Source organism: Rhinoderma darwinii, chromosome 9 (genome assembly GCF_050947455.1).
Source record: "Rhinoderma darwinii isolate aRhiDar2 chromosome 9, aRhiDar2.hap1, whole genome shotgun sequence".
Taxonomy (NCBI): Eukaryota; Metazoa; Chordata; class Amphibia; order Anura; family Rhinodermatidae; genus Rhinoderma; species Rhinoderma darwinii.
This window is the reverse complement of record NC_134695.1, coordinates 69367123-69384324: the sequence shown is the minus strand read 5'-3', so window position 1 is coordinate 69384324 and position 17202 is coordinate 69367123. Positions and strand designations below refer to the sequence as shown.

Sequence of the window (17202 nt, the reverse complement as noted above, 5' to 3'; positions counted from 1 at the left end):
ATTTATATTAGGTTGTCAGGCAGCACATCCATAGCAACCGGTCTGTCTCAGACTTACTCAAGGCCAAACTGGCAGAGAAGGAACGAGAAAGCTTGGCGGTGCCCACATCAGACGAAGTTGGGTATTAAAAAAAAACCTCTAAAAACCTCTAAACGTAGTCCTCTTATAATAGTTCAGCGGCTTTATAAGAGGAGCTGCTAATAAGTCAGACCAGGGTTTTCTGACCCTCCTGATAGTCGTCCCATGGAAGAGCACTACAGTATCCTCTCTATTTAGAATGAAATGGCTGATAACAGGAAACAATAGGTTGCATTCACCTGCACAGTAATCGGGGATAAGAAGGCGCTTGCGTTACTGTCCCTTTAAATATGACGCAGGAGACAATAGCCCGGCCTGCGCCTCCTGATAACGGTTCCAGAAGAGTTTAGCACGGACGAGGCACCTGCAGAATATTGCACCTAGAGCAGATGATGTCCAGAATGGAAGGAGCTTCCTGCAGACTCGGCCTCCGTGTGTTCATCATTAAGAGGTGATCTGATTGTCATGGCCGCACCTGTTCAGCCCCCGCATGTCCCCTTATTCCGTGGCTCTCACTATGTGGGTGCGCTCCAGGAGAGTAATAATGATGAAATATCCATAGCAACAAGGCTGCCACCGATGATGATCTATGAGGATAACCTGACATAGCGGGCAGCTGGCAATGCAGAACGGGGGAGGGGGGATGCCTGTGCCACCTATATGGGAAAAGACTTTGCTACAGGACCGAAAACCGTGACTGTTATCGCCAGATTGTAGGGGAAAATATGTGAAGGGCGGTATATGCAGAACCGGGCAATATTATAATCTATGGGATTATCTGATTTTGCTTTATTTTTACCCCAGATCTGTCCGGTTTTCTCAGTGCTGCCTCCTCCTGTGTTAAAGGGCTCGTCCAGTTTTATCTAAATAAAGTCTAATCGTTGTATAATACAAATTTTGTCAAATTTCTAATATACTTTGTGTTTTATTTACTCACCATTTTTAAGATCTCTGCTTGCTGTGCGTGGGAACTTTCATTCAGAGACTAAAAACCCTTCCAGACCCAGTTCTTCCCATAGCGAAGAGTTTGCTACAATTGAATCCAGTCTGGACTTTTAGACTGATACATTTTACTTGCACTGATACATTGTAACAAATGATCAGGACAGTAGATAGATTTGTGCTGCTGATGAATTTAGCTGAGTAGGATTGTCTTGAAAATGTTGTGGAATTGAAACATGAAAAGTTCTGCAACGTTCTAATATATTTTATGTTTCAATTACACAACATTTAAGACCTCTGCTTTCTGTCAGTAGGTGGAAACATCCATTGCTTTTATTCATAGGCTCAAAACCATTCCAGACCTAGAACTTCACATAGCTGAGAGTTTGTTACAATTGTATCCAGTCTAGACAATCCTCTGTAAACTAAATACATCAGCAGCACAAATCTCTCCATTGACCTGTCAGATCAGGATGGGCTGTCAAATAAGATTACATAAGTGACAGAACTTATTAATATAGATAGCGAAATATACCCCCCCCCCCCCCCCATACAGGAAGCTTTTCTCTGGATCCCCCCCACATCACCCACCACCTCGTATTTGTGTCACTTGAGATTCCAGCTCCACGTCACCGGATGGCAGCCTTTATAAGGAGCTGGGTGTCATCTGAGCATTTTATGTGTAGGAGGAGGCTGAGATATAAAGGAAGAGCAGGAGGGAGTCAGAAGCCTCAGAGAACCTGGATATCTGCTGTACGCTCCTCCTGCATAGATACAGCTGCAGAACACTCTCAGCATCCCCTGCAGAAACTCTCAGCATCTCCTGCAGAGCATTGCACAGAATCCCCGCTCTTCATTGCATATTAGCCTCCAGAATGTCAGTCCCTCAGGCTGAGGACCATCTCTGCACCTATGAGGAGGCCATGCAGTACTGCGCCTACCTAGAGGAGGAATTCCCTTTACCCTCTAAGACCAGAGGGGCTTTCAGGAAACACAGACTCCGATTTCAGATTCTGTCCTTCGAGGAGATCCACGAGGTGGAGGAGGAAGGAGTTTCCCCTACTGAGGAGGAGAAAGCCAGGAGATCCTTCCTACAATCCCTGGAGAGCCTCCGGAGAAGCTCCAACCACACTCATCTCCATAAAGATAAACTGAGGAGCTACAAGACCATCCAAGACTCCAGTGACTCTGATTCCCCCCTGTAAGGAGCCGTAGATGCCTCCAGTCCAGGAGTACCCTCTGTCGTACCCACTACTTCGTCACAATGACCCAAGGGCTTCCTTCCATTGCACCAACCATGACTTTGTTAGGAATCCGTTCTCCAAGGGTCCTCTACTCCAGTATGTACTTTGTAAGGACCCTTGAGTCAGGAGTCCTCTACTCTTGTGCTGCTATATATGGAACCAACAACGTCTTCATAAGGAACCCTTAGTCCAGGCTTCATGGGTCCTCGACTCCAGCACTGCCATTCATTGCATCAACATGGACTTTGTAAGGACCCTTGAGTCTGGGGTCCTCCACTCCATGGCTGCTAATCATGGAACCAACATGAGGAACCCTTAGAGCTCCAAGGGTCCTCTACTCCAGGGCTGCCATCCAATGCACGGACATCTTCTTTATTTCAGCCCTTTAGTTTATGGGATATAATTTGGATGGAATTGATGTTTGTTGGGTTCCTACTTGAATATCGGATAATAAATCTCCAGCTCCTGGGGATGTTTACATAGGACTGCAGGTTTTCTAGGACAAAGTATCTATTTTATATTGACTTATTGTCAAATCCCTTTTCAGCAATGTGAGTTTTCTAGTTGAATTCAGTAACTGTTTATATCCGGCCTCATATCCTGCGGTATAGAGGTCACCATTGTGTACTGACAGCAAAAGTTCTATTTTTTATGTAACGTGTTTCTTAATTAATAAATTTTAATTTCTTAACTAAATGTATTTAATCTCTTTTGTCTTCCGAAATGTAATCCTGGTCCTAACCCTAATACTGATCCGAACACTGATTCCTTTACTCAACCCTGATCCTAATCCGAACATTGACCCTAACCCTGATCCTAAATTCAACCCTAACCCTGATCCCAACCCTGATCCTAATCCGAACATTGACCCTAACCCTGATCCTAACTTCAACCCTAACCATGATCCTAACCATGATCCAAACCATGATCCCAAACCTGATCCCAACCCTGATCTTAACCTTGATCCCAACCCTGATCCTAACCATGATCCCAAACCTGATCCCAACCCTGATCCTAACCATGATCCCAAACCTGATCCTACCCATGATCCCAAACCTGATCCTACCCATGATCTCAACCCTGATCCTAACCATGATCCCAACCATGATCCCAACCCTGATCCCAACCCTGATCTGAACACTGAGCTAAACACAGATACTGACACAAATCTTGATGTAGCAGTGCTGAATTTGACTTGTTTATTCTGTGCACCATAACTTTTAGTAGGTTTACAAAAGGTAACATGTAGTTATCATGGCACATTGAGACAAATTACATGGACTGCTCCATGGACAAACTCAGCTCTGCTACATATATACATTTCCAACGGTTTTCTATACTTTAAAGCTTTGCTAACTATGTATTTTGCTCATAATGGTACCCCACTGGGTTTCTCCTTTTTCAGCATCCACTTCAGAGACCAGCAAAATGTGCAAATGCTGCAGAGCTGAACTTCTCATTGGAATCTTTGGAGCTGAGTTGCTAGTGAACGGTGATCAGATAATAGGAGGTTTACCTGAAGTTCTATGTAAAGGCACATATAGCATTATTGTGACAAACTCAGCTCTGCTACATCTGGTCACTCTGTATCTGAAGAATCTATGGCTGATGCACTGATCATTGTCCAGCACCAAACGCAGGTTATTTTAAAGCTTATTAACAAGAGACAAACCGGCTCAGAGATAAAGACTGAATCAGCGGGTGTTGGTAATGGGGCAGAATGGCGCTAGGTAAATAAAACAAAGCTTATGTAACGTGCAAAGCCTCTGTAGGTGATGGACTACAAGACCCAGCATGCCATGTCAGCTTCAATAGTAGCGGTTATGTATATTATGAATGGGAGATGGGGTAAAACTACAAGTCCCAGCACACCCAGAACTTATTATACCAAATGACCATTCACAAGGCGTTCAGCACCAGGGACAGCTCCAATCAGGACCTGAAGCAGAAAGACGAGAATAAAATGTCATATCACATCCCCTGGGTAGAAAATCATTACTCTGTAATGATGGGGATTGTAGTCCAGGCCAGTAGTACACACTACAGCCAATCTAGTGAAATTGCTGCAATTAAAGGAGGTTGTATGTATTTAGAGTAGCACTCACTTTACTTCTGGTCCCTTTCATCTACTTAAATATTCTGTAATGCTGTCATTGCCTCCCACAGGATAAACACAACTCTTCTGAAATACTCTGTGCTGCTGAGAACTCTATTGCTCATACTAACTCTGTCTGTGACACTCCATAGCATGACACTGACCCTGTCTGTACCCATATAATCATGTGTGGGCAGGTCACTACCTTCTTCAAGATCAGCACATTCCTCTCCTGAAATACTCTGTGCAACTGATTAAACCTTTCTTCTAATATCTCTCTGTCTGAGAGCTTTCACTTCTCCATTTTGCTCCTTACATAAAATCAGCACAACCTCACCTGAAATACTCTGTGCTGCTGACGGTCCTGCTTCAAGACCATTTTATGACCGTAACCAAACTACTCCAGGCTATAGCTTCTCTGTCAAAAAGATTTGTGATATCTAACATCTTGTCTGCAATAAATTGACTCATTTAAAGCTTTTAGGCAAAACCATATTTTCTTTTTCGGTTGCTTCTATAGCGCCAATACGCTGTACAGAGATTACAATCACTCCCATCATCCCGGTCTCCAGGAGCGCAAAATCAGTATGATTTGTGCACTTGGGTCTATCGAGATTTCCCATAGAAACACCTCTGCTGACATAGAGATTAAATTAAGAACAGCGACACCCATATAATGAGACATTAATACTGCGATCATTGAACGAAATGCTCTAAGGAGATGAAAAAAATTATAACCGACAATGATCCGTAATATTCCTGATATCAATGTACTAAACATTCTCATAATATCTCCAGATGGAGCACAGAAACATTTGTGCGCTCAGGGTCATGCCCTGCTGAATAATGCACTTTGAACAAGAATATTACTACTATTAAACCCCCTGCACACGGGCCGGAAATCCTGCAGCGTATTATAGTAGCAGCACAGTGGAGGACTTTTGAGCAAAGCACATCCACACGCTGCGTTATAAAAAGACAGCAGAAAACGTGACTATTGACCTGTGATGCGAATTCTCAATCTGCAGCACGTCACTTAATTTTGCATAACTGCTTCAGAAATTCTGCATGGAAATTCCAGACAGAAATTTTTCAGCATCTCAATCCCATCTGCAGGTGGCCTAATGCAGCCCCTAATGTAAAAAAATATATATAATTACTATAATACTGCCCCTATATACAAGAATATAACATTGTATGTGATATATGTATTGATTGCTTGCTTGCTACAAAGTTTGCAAAAGTGACATAATTTGTAACCATTTTTCCTTTGCAGTTTCCTGAGTAGCTGAGTAAGGGGGAGGGGTTAGCTGCTACCAGGTGGTATAAATCAGGCCTCACTACTCTGTAGAGCCTGCTCTGTGGCTTGAATATGAAGTGGTTTGTATATTAAGTGGAGTTCCAAAAACCGGAGTTAAAGCCCCAGTAAGTGCTCTTCTACTTCTTTATCTTTTTGATTAACACCTGTTCGCTGTTTTTTGGTAACTGGGATAATGGACAGTAAGATTGGAGGTTTTCTTCAGTGCACAGTTTGCCATATGTATGCACGACTGGAGCCGGAGTTCCAGGGGGAATATCTCTGTGGCAGATGTGAGCATGTTGTTCACCTGGAAGCTCGTATTAGAGATCTAGAGGAGCAGAATGCAACACTGAGGAGGATAGACAATTTTGAACGGAGCTTGCTGCTCACAGAGCATGCAGTTAGTGGGTTACAACTGGAGGGTGAAGACATGGGTGAGCAGGATCAGGTAAGTAGCTGGGTTAATGTAGTTAGGGGCAGTAGAAAGGGGTCAAAGACAAGGAAGGCCGATCCGGTTTCTGACATTCCAGGCAAAATTGCCAAGTTGGGTGATGATGCGAGGGTGTCAGTCTCAGAAATGGCAGCCCTAGTGGATACTGATCTCCCTAACAGCCGGGAGAACAGCCCAGCTAGTAGTCGGCGGGATGGTAATGCAGGTAAGCCAAGACAATTGATAGTCGTAGGGGATTCTATAATCAGGAAGACGGATAGAATTATTTGTCGCCAAGACCACCTCAACCGAATGGTTTGCTGTCTCCCTGGTGCCAGGGTTCGGCATGTGGTGGAACGGGTGGACAAATTGCTGGGAGGGGCTGGTGATGATCCAGCTGTCGTGGTCCATGTCGGTACCAACGACAGAATAAATGGTAGGTGGAGGAGCCTTAAGAATAACTTTAAAGAACTAGGCTACAAGCTGAAGGGAAGTTCCTCCAAGGTTGTATTCTCAGGAATACTGCCTGTGCCATGCGCATCACAGGAAAGACAGCGGGAGCTTAGGGAGTTAAATACATGGCTGAAGTCTTGGTGTAGAGGAGAAGGATTTGGGTTCCTAGAGCACTGGGCTGACTTTTCATTGGGGTACAAACTGTATTCTGCAGATGATTTGCACCTAAATGGAAGGGGGTCCGCTGTGCTGGGGGAGAGAATTCTAGCTGGGGTGGCGGAGTATTTAAACTAGGGCTGAGGAGGGAGGTCAATGTAGAAAAAAAAGGGGTAGCCAGGTTAGAGAGGGGTCAGACTATATTGGTGGGGGGAGAAACAGAATGTGGGGAGAGGACTAGACAACAAGATAAGGAGATCCTTTCGTTACAAAACATCAGTGTAAATAAAAAGGACCGATTAATGTCAAATCACATTTCTGATAATAAAAGTGAAAAACTGACAGGCAAGTTAAAGTGTATGTTCACAAATGCCAGAAGTCTAGCAAGCAAAATGGGGGAGCTGGAGGCCTTGATACTGGAAGAAAATATAGATATAGTTGGTGTTGCTGAAACATGGCTGGACTCTTCACATGACTGGGCTGTAAATCTACAGGGTTTTACACTTTTTCGTAAAGACAGGACAAATAGGAAAGGTGGTGGTTTATGTCTGTATGTGAGAAGTGATATGAAGGTGGTGGTGTATGTCTGTATGTGAGAAGTGATATGAAGGCGAGTGTGAAAGAGACAATAGTGGGTGAAGACTGTGAGGAGGTTGAAACCTTGTGGGTGGAACTAGAAAGGGAGGTAAACACTGAAAAAATTACTTTTGGTGTAATCTATAGACCCCCCAATATAACTGAGGAGATGGAAGTTCAGCTATATAAACAGATGGAGCGAGCTGCACAGGTGGGTACTGTAGTGATAATGGGAGATTTTAATTTCCGGGATATTAATTGGTGTCATGGTTCGGCTTCAACTGCAAAGGGGAGACATTTCCTCAACCTGTTGCAGGAAAATTTTATGGGCCAGTTTGTGGAAGACCCGACTAGAGGTGAAGCTCTGTTGGATCTGGTCATTTCTAATAATGCAGAGCTTGTTGGGAATGTCAATGTTCGTGAAAACCTCGGTAACAGTGATCATAATATAGTTACATTTTACCTATACTGTAAAAAACAAACGCAGGCTGGGAGGGCAAAAACATTTAATTTTAAGAAAGCCAATTTCCCCAGGATGAGGGCTGCAATTCAGGATATGGACTGGGAAGAACTAATGTCAAATAATGGAACAAATGATAAATGGGAGATTTTCAAATCTACTTTGAGTTATTATAGTGCAAAATTTATTCCTATAGGTAACAAGTATAAACGACTCAAATTAAACCCCACATGGCTTACACCTTCTGTGAAAGGGGCAATACATGACAAAAAAAGGGCATTTAAAAAATACAAATCTGAGGGTACAGCTGCAGCCTTTGTAAAATATAAAGAGCTTAATAAAATCTGTAAAAATGTAATAAAATTAGCAAAAATACAAAATGAAAGGCAGGTGGCCAAGGATAGTAAAACAAATCCCAAAAAATTCTTCAAGCATATAAATGCAAAAAAGCCAAGGTCTGAACATGTAGGACCCCTAGATAATGGTAATGGGGAGTTGATCACAGGGGATCAAGAGAAGGCAGAGTTACTAAATGGGTTCTTTAGCTCTGTATATACAACAGAAGAAAGAGCAGCTGATGTAGCGGGTGCCAGTGCTGTTAATATATCAGTTGATATACTGAATTGGATGAATGTAGAGATGGTCCAAGCTAAATTAAATAAAATAAATGTACACAAGGCCCCGGGACCAGATGGGTTACACCCTAGAGTTCTTAAAGAGCTTAGTTCAGTTATTTCTGTCCCCCTTTTCATAATATTCAGAGAATCTCTAGTGACTGGTATAGTGCCAAGGGACTGGCGCAGGGCAAATGTGGTGCCTATTTTCAAAAAGTGCTCTAGGTCTTCCCCGGGTAATTATAGACCAGTAAGCTTAACATCCATCGTGGGGAAAATGTTTGAGGGGCTATTGAGGGACTATATACAGGATTATGTGACAATAAATAGCATTATAAGTGACAGCCAGCACGGTTTTACTAAGGACAGAAGTTGTCAAACCAACCTAATCTGTTTTTATGAAGAGGTAAGCAGAAGTCTAGACAGAGGGGCCGCTGTGGATTTAGTGTTTATATAAGGGGTGAGCAGAAGTCTAGACAGAGGGGCCGCTGTGGATATAGTGTTTTTGGACTTTGCAAAGGCATTTGACACTGTCCCCCATAGACGCCTAATGGGTAAATTAAGGACTATAGGTTTAGAAAATATAGTTTGTAATTGGATTGAGAATTGGCTCAAGGACCGTATCCAGAGAGTTGTGGTCAATGATTCCTTCTCTGAATGGTCACCGGTTATAAGTGGTGTACCCCAGGGTTCAGTGCTGGGACCACTATTATTCAACTTATTTATTAATGATATAGAGGATGGGATTAATAGCACTATTTCTATTTTTGCAGATGACACCAAGCTATGTAATATAGTTCAGTCTATGGAAGATGTTCATGAATTACAGGCAGATTTAAACAAACTAAGTGTTTGGGCGTCCACTTGGCAGATGAAGTTTAATGTAGATAAATGTAAAGTTATGCATCTGGGTACCAACAACCTGCATGCATCATATGTCCTAGGGGGCGCTACACTGGCGGATTCACTTGTTGAGAAGGATCTGGGTGTACTTGTAAATCATAAACTCAATAACAGCATGCAGTGTCAATCAGCTGCTTCAAAGGCCAGCAGGATATTGTCGTGTATTAAAAGAGGCATGGACTCGCGGGACAGGGATGTAATATTACCACTTTACAAAGCATTAGTGAGGCCTCATCTAGAATATGCAGTTCAGTTCTGGGCTCCAGTTCATAGAAAGGATGCCCTGGAGTTGGAAAAAATACAAAGAAGAGCAACGAAGCTAATAAGGGGCATGGAGAATTTAAGTTATGAGGAAAGATTGAAAGAATTAAACCTATTTAGCCTTGAAAAAAGACGACTAAGGGGGGACATGATTAACTTATATAAATATATTAATGGCACATACAAAAAATATGGTGAAATCCTGTTCCTTGTAAAACCCGCTCAAAAAACAAGGGGGCGCTCCCTCCGTCTGGAGAAAAAAAGGTTCAAGCTTCAGGGGCGACAATGCTTCTTTACAGTAAGAACGGTGAATTTATGGAATAGCCACCGCAGGAGCCGTCACAGCAGGGACAGTAGATGGCTTTAAAAAAGGGTTAGATAATTTCCTAGAACAAAAAAATATTAGCTCCTATGTGTAGAAATTTTTCCTTCCCTTTTCCCTTCCCTTGGTTGAACTTGATGGACATGTGTCTTTTTTCAGCCGTACTAACTATGTAACTAACTATGTAACTACTATAATACTGCTCCTATATACAAGAATATAACTACTATAATACTGCCCCCTATATACAGGATTATGACTACTATAATACTGCCCCTATATACAAGAATATAACTACTATAATACTGCTCCTATATACAAGAATATAACTACTATAATACTGCCCCCTATATACAGGATTATGACTACTATAATACTGCCTCCTATATACAAGAATATTACTACTATAATACTGCCCCTATATATAAGAATATAACTACTATAATACTGCCCCCTATATACAGGATTATGACTACTATAATATTGCCTCCTATATACAAGAATATATCTACTATAATACTGTCCCTATATACAAGAATATAACTACTATAATACTGCTCCTATATACAAGAATATAACTACTATAATACTGCTCCCTATATACAAGAATATAACTACTATAATACTGCTCCTATATATAAGAATATAACTACTATAATACTGCCCCTATATACAAGAATATAACTACTGTAAGGGCGGGTTCACACATGGCGGAATTTCACTTAAATTCCGCTGCGGACACTCCGCAGCGTTAATCCGCAGCGGAGCCGTTTCTCCATTGACTTTCACTTTAATTTAGCAGTGTTCGTTTACACGATGCGTACAATTCCGCTGCGGAGCATAGGCTGCGGAGCGGAATTTGGTGTCCGCAGCATGCTCTGTCTGTTGCGGAGCAGTGGCGGACTGGTTGCGGACTCATGGCGGAATTTCTCCATTGACTTCAATGGAGAGTCAAAATTCCGCAATGAAGTCCGCAGATCTTATGTGTGCTGCGGAGCGTATTGTTTTTACTACCATGACATTTCTTCATTCTGGCTGGACCTATGTATTTCTAGGTCTACAGCCAGACTGAGGAAGTCAATGGGGCTCCCGTAATGACGGGAGCGTTGCTAGGAGATGTCTGTAAATAGTCACTGTCCAGGGTGCTGAAAGAGTTACGCGATCGGCAGTAACTGTTTCTGCACCCGGGACAGTGACTACCGATCTCAATATACATGTATCTGTAAAAAAAAATATAAGTTCATACTTACCGAGAACTCCCTGCGTCTGTCTCCAGTCCGGCCTCCCAGGATGACGTTTCAGTGTAAGTGACGGCTGCAGCCAATCACAGGCCAAGCACAGGCTGCAGCGGTCACATGGACTGGAGCGTCATCCAGGGAGGTCGGGCCGGATGCCGAAAGAGGGACGCGTCACCAAGACAACGGCCGGTAAGTATGAAATTCTTTGACTTTCACTAGGGAAAGTGCTGTCCCTTCTCTCTATCCTGCACTGAATAGGGAGAAGAGAAGCACTTTTCCTGCAGTCCGCAGCGGCCAGTCCGCATCAATTTTCTGCACATTTTGTGCAGATCCGCTGCAGAATCTGCAACGCAGATTCTGTGCGGCATTGATGCGGACAGTTGCGGAGGAATTCCGCCATGTGTGGTCATGCCCTAATACTGCCCCCTATATACAAGAATATAACTACTATAATACTGCCCCCTACATACAAGAATATAACTACTATAATACTGCCCCCTACATACAAGAATATAACTACTATAATACTGCCCCCTATATACAAGAATATAACTACTATAATACTGCTCCTATATACAAGAATATAACTACTATAATACTGCCTCCCATATACAAGAATATAACTACTATAATACTGCTCCTATATACAAGAATATAACTACTATAATACTGCACCCTATATACAAGAATATAACTACTATAATACTGCCCCCTATATACAAGAATATAACTACTATAATACTGCCCCCTATATACAAGAATATAACTACTATGATACTGATGCCTATATACAAGAATATAACTACTATAATACTGCTTCCATATACAAGAATATAACTACTATAATACTGCTCCTATATACATGAATATAACTATTATAATACTGCCTCCTATATACAAGAATATAACTACTATAATACTGCTCCTATATACAAGAATATAACTACTATAATACTGCCCTATATACAAGAATATAACTACTATAATACTGCCCCTATATACAAGAATATAACTACTATAATACTGCCCCTATATACAAGAATATAACTACTATAATACTGCCCCTATATACAAGAATATAACTACTATAATACTGCCCCTATATACAAGAATATAACTACTATAATACTGCCCCCTATATACAAGAATATAACTACTATAATACTGCCCCTATATACAAGAATATAACTACTATAATACTGCCCCCTATATACAGGATTATGACTACTATAATACTGCCTCCTATATACAAGAATATTACTACTATAATACTGCCCCTATATATAAGAATATAACTACTATAATACTGCCCCTATATACAAGAATATAACTACTGTAATACTGCCCCCTATATACAAGAATATAACTACTATAATACTGCCCCCTACATACAAGAATATAACTACTATAATACTGCCCCCTATATACAAGAATATAACTACTATAATACTGCTCCTATATACAAGAATATAACTACTATAATACTGCCTCCCATATACAAGAATATAACTACTATAATACTTCCCCTATATACAAGAATATAACTACTGTAATACTGCCCCCTATATACAAGAATATAACTACTATAATACTGCCCCCTACATACAAGAATATAACTACTATAATACTGCCCCCTATATACAAGAATATAACTACTATAATACTGCTCCTATATACAAGAATATAACTACTATAATACTGCCTCCCATATACAAGAATATAACTACTATAATACTGCCCCTATATACAAGAATATAACTACTATACTACTGCCCCCTACATACAAGAATATAACTACTATAATACTGCCCCCTGTAAACAAGAATATAACTACTATAATACTGCCCCTATATACAAGAATATAACTACTATAATACTGCTCCTATATACAAGAATATAACTACTATAATACTGCCCCCTATATACAAGAATATTACTACTATAATACTGCCCCTATATACAAGAATATTACTACTATAATACTGCCCCTATATATAAGAATATAACTACTATAATACTGCCTCCTATATACAAGAATATTACTACTATAATACTGCCCCTATATATAAGAATATAACTACTATAATACTGCCCCTATATACAAGAATATAACTACTGTAATACTGCCCCTATATACAAGAATACAACTACTATAATACTGCCCCTATATACAAGAATATAACTACTATAATACTGCCCCTATATACAAGAATACAACTACTATAATACTGCCCCTATATACAAGAATATAACTATTATAATACTGCCCCTATATACAAGAATATAACTACTATAATACTGCCCCCATATACAAGAATATAACTACTATAAGGGCATGACCACACGTGGCGGAATTACACTGAAATTCCGCTGCGGACACTCCGCAGCGTTAATCCGCAGCGGAGCCGTTTGTCCATTGACTTACACTTTAATTTAGCAGTGTTCGTTTAGACGAGGCTGAAAATTCCGCTGCGGAGCATAGGCTGCGGAGCGGAATTTGGTGTCCGCAGCATGCTCTGTCTGTTGCGGAGCAGTGGCGGACTGGTTGCGGACTCATGGCGGAATTTCTCCATTGACTTCAATGGAGAGTCAAAATTCCGCAATGAAGTCCGCAGATCTTATGTGTGCTGCGGAGCGTATTGGTTTTACTACCATGACATTTCTTCATTCTGGCTGGACCTATGTATTTCTAGGTCTACAGCCAGACTGAGGAAGTCAATGGGGCTCCCGTAATGACGGGAGCGTTGCTAGGAGACGTCTGTAAATAGTCACTGTCCAGGGTGCTGAAAGAGTTAAGCGATCGGCAGTAACTGTTTCTGCACCCGGGACAGTGACTACCGATCTCAATATACATGTATCTGTAAAAAAACATATAAGTTCATACTTACCGAGAACTCCCTGCGTCTGTCTCCAGTCCGGCCTCCCAGGATGACGTTTCAGTGTAAGTGACGGCTGCAGCCAATCACAGGCCAAGCACAGGCTGCAGCGGTCACATGGACTGGAGCGTCATCCAGGGAGGTCGGGCTGGATGCCGAAAGAGGGACGCGTCACCAAGACAACGGGCGGTAAGTATGAATTTCTTTGACTTTCACTAGGGAAAGTGCTGTCCCTTCTCTCTATCCTGCACTGAATAGGGAGAAGGGAAGCACTTTTCCTGCAGTCCGCAGCGGCCAGTCCGCATCAATTTTCTGCACATTTTGTGCAGATCCGCAGCAGAATCTGCAACGCAGATTCTGTGCGGCATTGATGCGGACAGTTGCGGAGGAAATCCGCCACGTGTGGTCATGCCCTAATACTGCCCTCTATATACAAGAACATAACTATTATAATACTGCCCCCTATATACAAGACTATAACTACTATAATACTGCTCCTATATACATGAATATAACTACTATAATACTGCCCCCTATAAACAAGAATATAACTACTATAATACTGCCCCTATATACAAGAATATAACTACTATAATACTGCCCCATATACAAGAATATAACTACTATAATACTGCCCCCTATATACAAGAATATAACTACTATAATACTGCCCCTATATACAAGAATATAACTACTATAATACTGCTCCTATATACAAGAATATAACTACTATAATACTGCTCCTATATACAAGAATATAACTACTATAATACTGCCCCTATATACAAGAATATAACTACTATAATACTGCCTCCTATATACAAGAATATAACTACTATAATACTGCCCCCTATATACAAGAATATAACTACAATAATACTGCCCCCTATATACAAGAATATAACTACTATAATACTGCCCCTATATACAAGAATATAACTACTATAATACTGCCTCCTATATACAAGAATATAACTACTATAATACTGCCCCCTATATACAAGAATATAACTACTATAATACTGCCACTATATACAAGAATATAACTACTATAATACTGCTCCCTATATACAGGAATATAACTACTATAATACTGCCCCTATATACAAGAATATAACTACTATAATACTGCCCCTATATACAAGAATATAACTACTATAATACTGCTCCTATATACAAGAATATAACTACTATACTACTGCCCCTATATACAAGAATATAACTACTATAATACTGCTCCCTATATACAAGAATATAACTACTATAATACTGCCCCTATATACAGGAATATAACTACTATAATACTGCCCCTATATACAAGAATATAACTACTATAATACTGCCCCTATATACAAGAATATAACTACTATAATACTGCCCCTATATACAAGAATATAACTACTATAATACTGCCCCCTGTATACAAGAATAGATATAAAATAGATAGATAATGTTATGTTGCTGCAGTTTTTATATTCAGGACTCCAGGAAACAATATGTTATAACAACTTAACAGAAAAAGACGACTTGAGAATTTCTATTTGAGGATTTATTTATATATTTTATATTTTAACACTTTCCATGCTGCAGGATCAGTTACATACAATAGAACATCGGCCGGGGGTCGTGGTATCAGACTAATTATTTATCTGCCTTTAGATGTAATATCCGCTACATCTGATCAGAAATCTGCTTCATATTACACAAATCTGATGACATCATAATCTGATCGCACATAAAAGGTAATATGTACAGACAAGGAGGAAATTGGCCTGAAGTAGTCAGATGTAGCAGAGCAGAGTTTGTCATTTGGCACAACTAATTGTGATATCACCATATGGTTTTACACAGGACTGCAGGTAAACCTACTGTATTATTTTAACTCAGTTACTGCAGTGCACAAAAAATGTGAAATTACAATTTCGGCACTGCTACATCTGCCCCTGATTATATAAGTAACAAATAAGATAATAGTTCAAAATATCAAGAGCAATATTTCATGTATGGTATAAATCATCAGTTCATGGGGTTGTCTGACTTGGATAGATCCATCTCATATTGAGTGTCCTCCTTCCAGAAGTTAGGTAGACCCCTTCTTGTGAAGTGGGTGGGGGGGATGTCCACGCTGGCGACTGTTTACAATGGGTAAAGAAATCCTCAGTCCTGGGAAGACTCATCTGTGGGTAATAGAAGGGGTCAGGGAGGACAAGACCCCAAGCCCCATTAGTTGAAGAAGTCTTTTAATGGGGTCTGTAGTAAAGTCCAAAAGTGAATCCACGAGTTATTAATTCAATGCTCAGACACCCAACCAAGAGTGGAGGATCTCAAGACATCTGCTCAAGGGTCCTTATGAAGAAGAAGACATGGCTGGATCCATAAAGGGCAGCTCTAGACAGGAGAGATCTGCGGCCCCCACAGGGAGGAATCAGAGTCACTGGAGTCTTGGCTCCTCTTGTAGCTTCTTAGTTTATCTTTATGGAGAGGAGTCTGGTTGGAGCTTCTTCTTAGACTCTCCAAGGACTGTAGGAAGGATCTTCTTGCATTCTCCTCCTCAGTAGGGGATAGTCCTTCTTCCTCCACCTCCTGGATCTCCTCAAAGGACAGAACCTGAGATCTGAGCCTACTTCCCCTACGTATTCTGAGTGCCACCCTAGTTCTAGGGGGTAAAGGGAATTCGTCGTAGACACAGTACTGCATGGCCTCCTCGTAGGTGCAAAGATGGTCCTCAGCCTGAGGAACTGACATGATGGACTGAAGAGGTTAGGATGTGGCGAAAAGAAAAGGATGCTCAAGATGCTCTGTGCTCCTCTGAATCTTGTATTCTAGACTGATGCTCTATAGGGGTAAAATGAAAGAGGGTACGATGTGGAAAACTCTGCGAGGATCCCAAGCACTGATCTGCAGATCTCTAAGCAGAACAGTCAGCAGCAAGCGAGAGCCTAGAACCCCCAGATCTCTGTCTTTTCCTGAAGCAGCGATCAGTCTTCTCTGGAGCTTGTGATTCCCTCGATTTCTCTGCCATTCCTTTATATCCCAGTAGCTTCCTACACACAATCTGTTCGGATACCACCGCTTCATTTTTCCACCGCCATCCGGTGACGTGTGGAAGCCACATCCATATTAGGATAGATACAAAATCCTACCAAATCTCTGCTATTCTTATATTAAAAAATCAAAAATAAAAGCCTAAGTTATACCAGCACGTTCCAAATCACTGTATACAAGAAGATGTATAACTTATACCAGCTGTACAT

At 41.0% G+C, this 17202-nt stretch overlaps 2 protein-coding genes across 2 annotated transcripts; one reads left to right on the top strand and one right to left on the bottom strand.

Annotated features, from left to right (window-relative positions):
- Window positions 1–1895: 1895 nt before the first annotated feature.
- LOC142660198 (uncharacterized protein C11orf96 homolog) lies at window positions 1896–2225 on the top strand. Its single transcript, XM_075836778.1, has one exon. It carries the CDS (start codon window positions 1896–1898, stop codon window positions 2223–2225), a length of 330 nt encoding a protein of 109 aa, XP_075692893.1.
- A 14111-nt stretch (window positions 2226–16336) lies between these two features.
- LOC142660196 (uncharacterized protein C11orf96-like) lies at window positions 16337–16693 on the bottom strand. The gene has a single exon (XM_075836777.1). The coding sequence runs from the start codon at window positions 16691–16693 to the stop codon at window positions 16337–16339; it is 357 nt and encodes a 118-aa protein (XP_075692892.1).
- Between the last annotated feature and the right edge of the window lie 509 nt (window positions 16694–17202).

Excerpts from the sequence above, each read along its gene's own strand:
- LOC142660198 (XM_075836778.1), top strand. The coding sequence starts at position 1,896 with ATGTCAGTCCCTCAGGCTGAGGACCATCTCTGCACCTATGAGGAGGCC.
- LOC142660196 (XM_075836777.1), bottom strand. The coding sequence starts at position 16,693 with ATGTCAGTTCCTCAGGCTGAGGACCATCTTTGCACCTACGAGGAGGCC.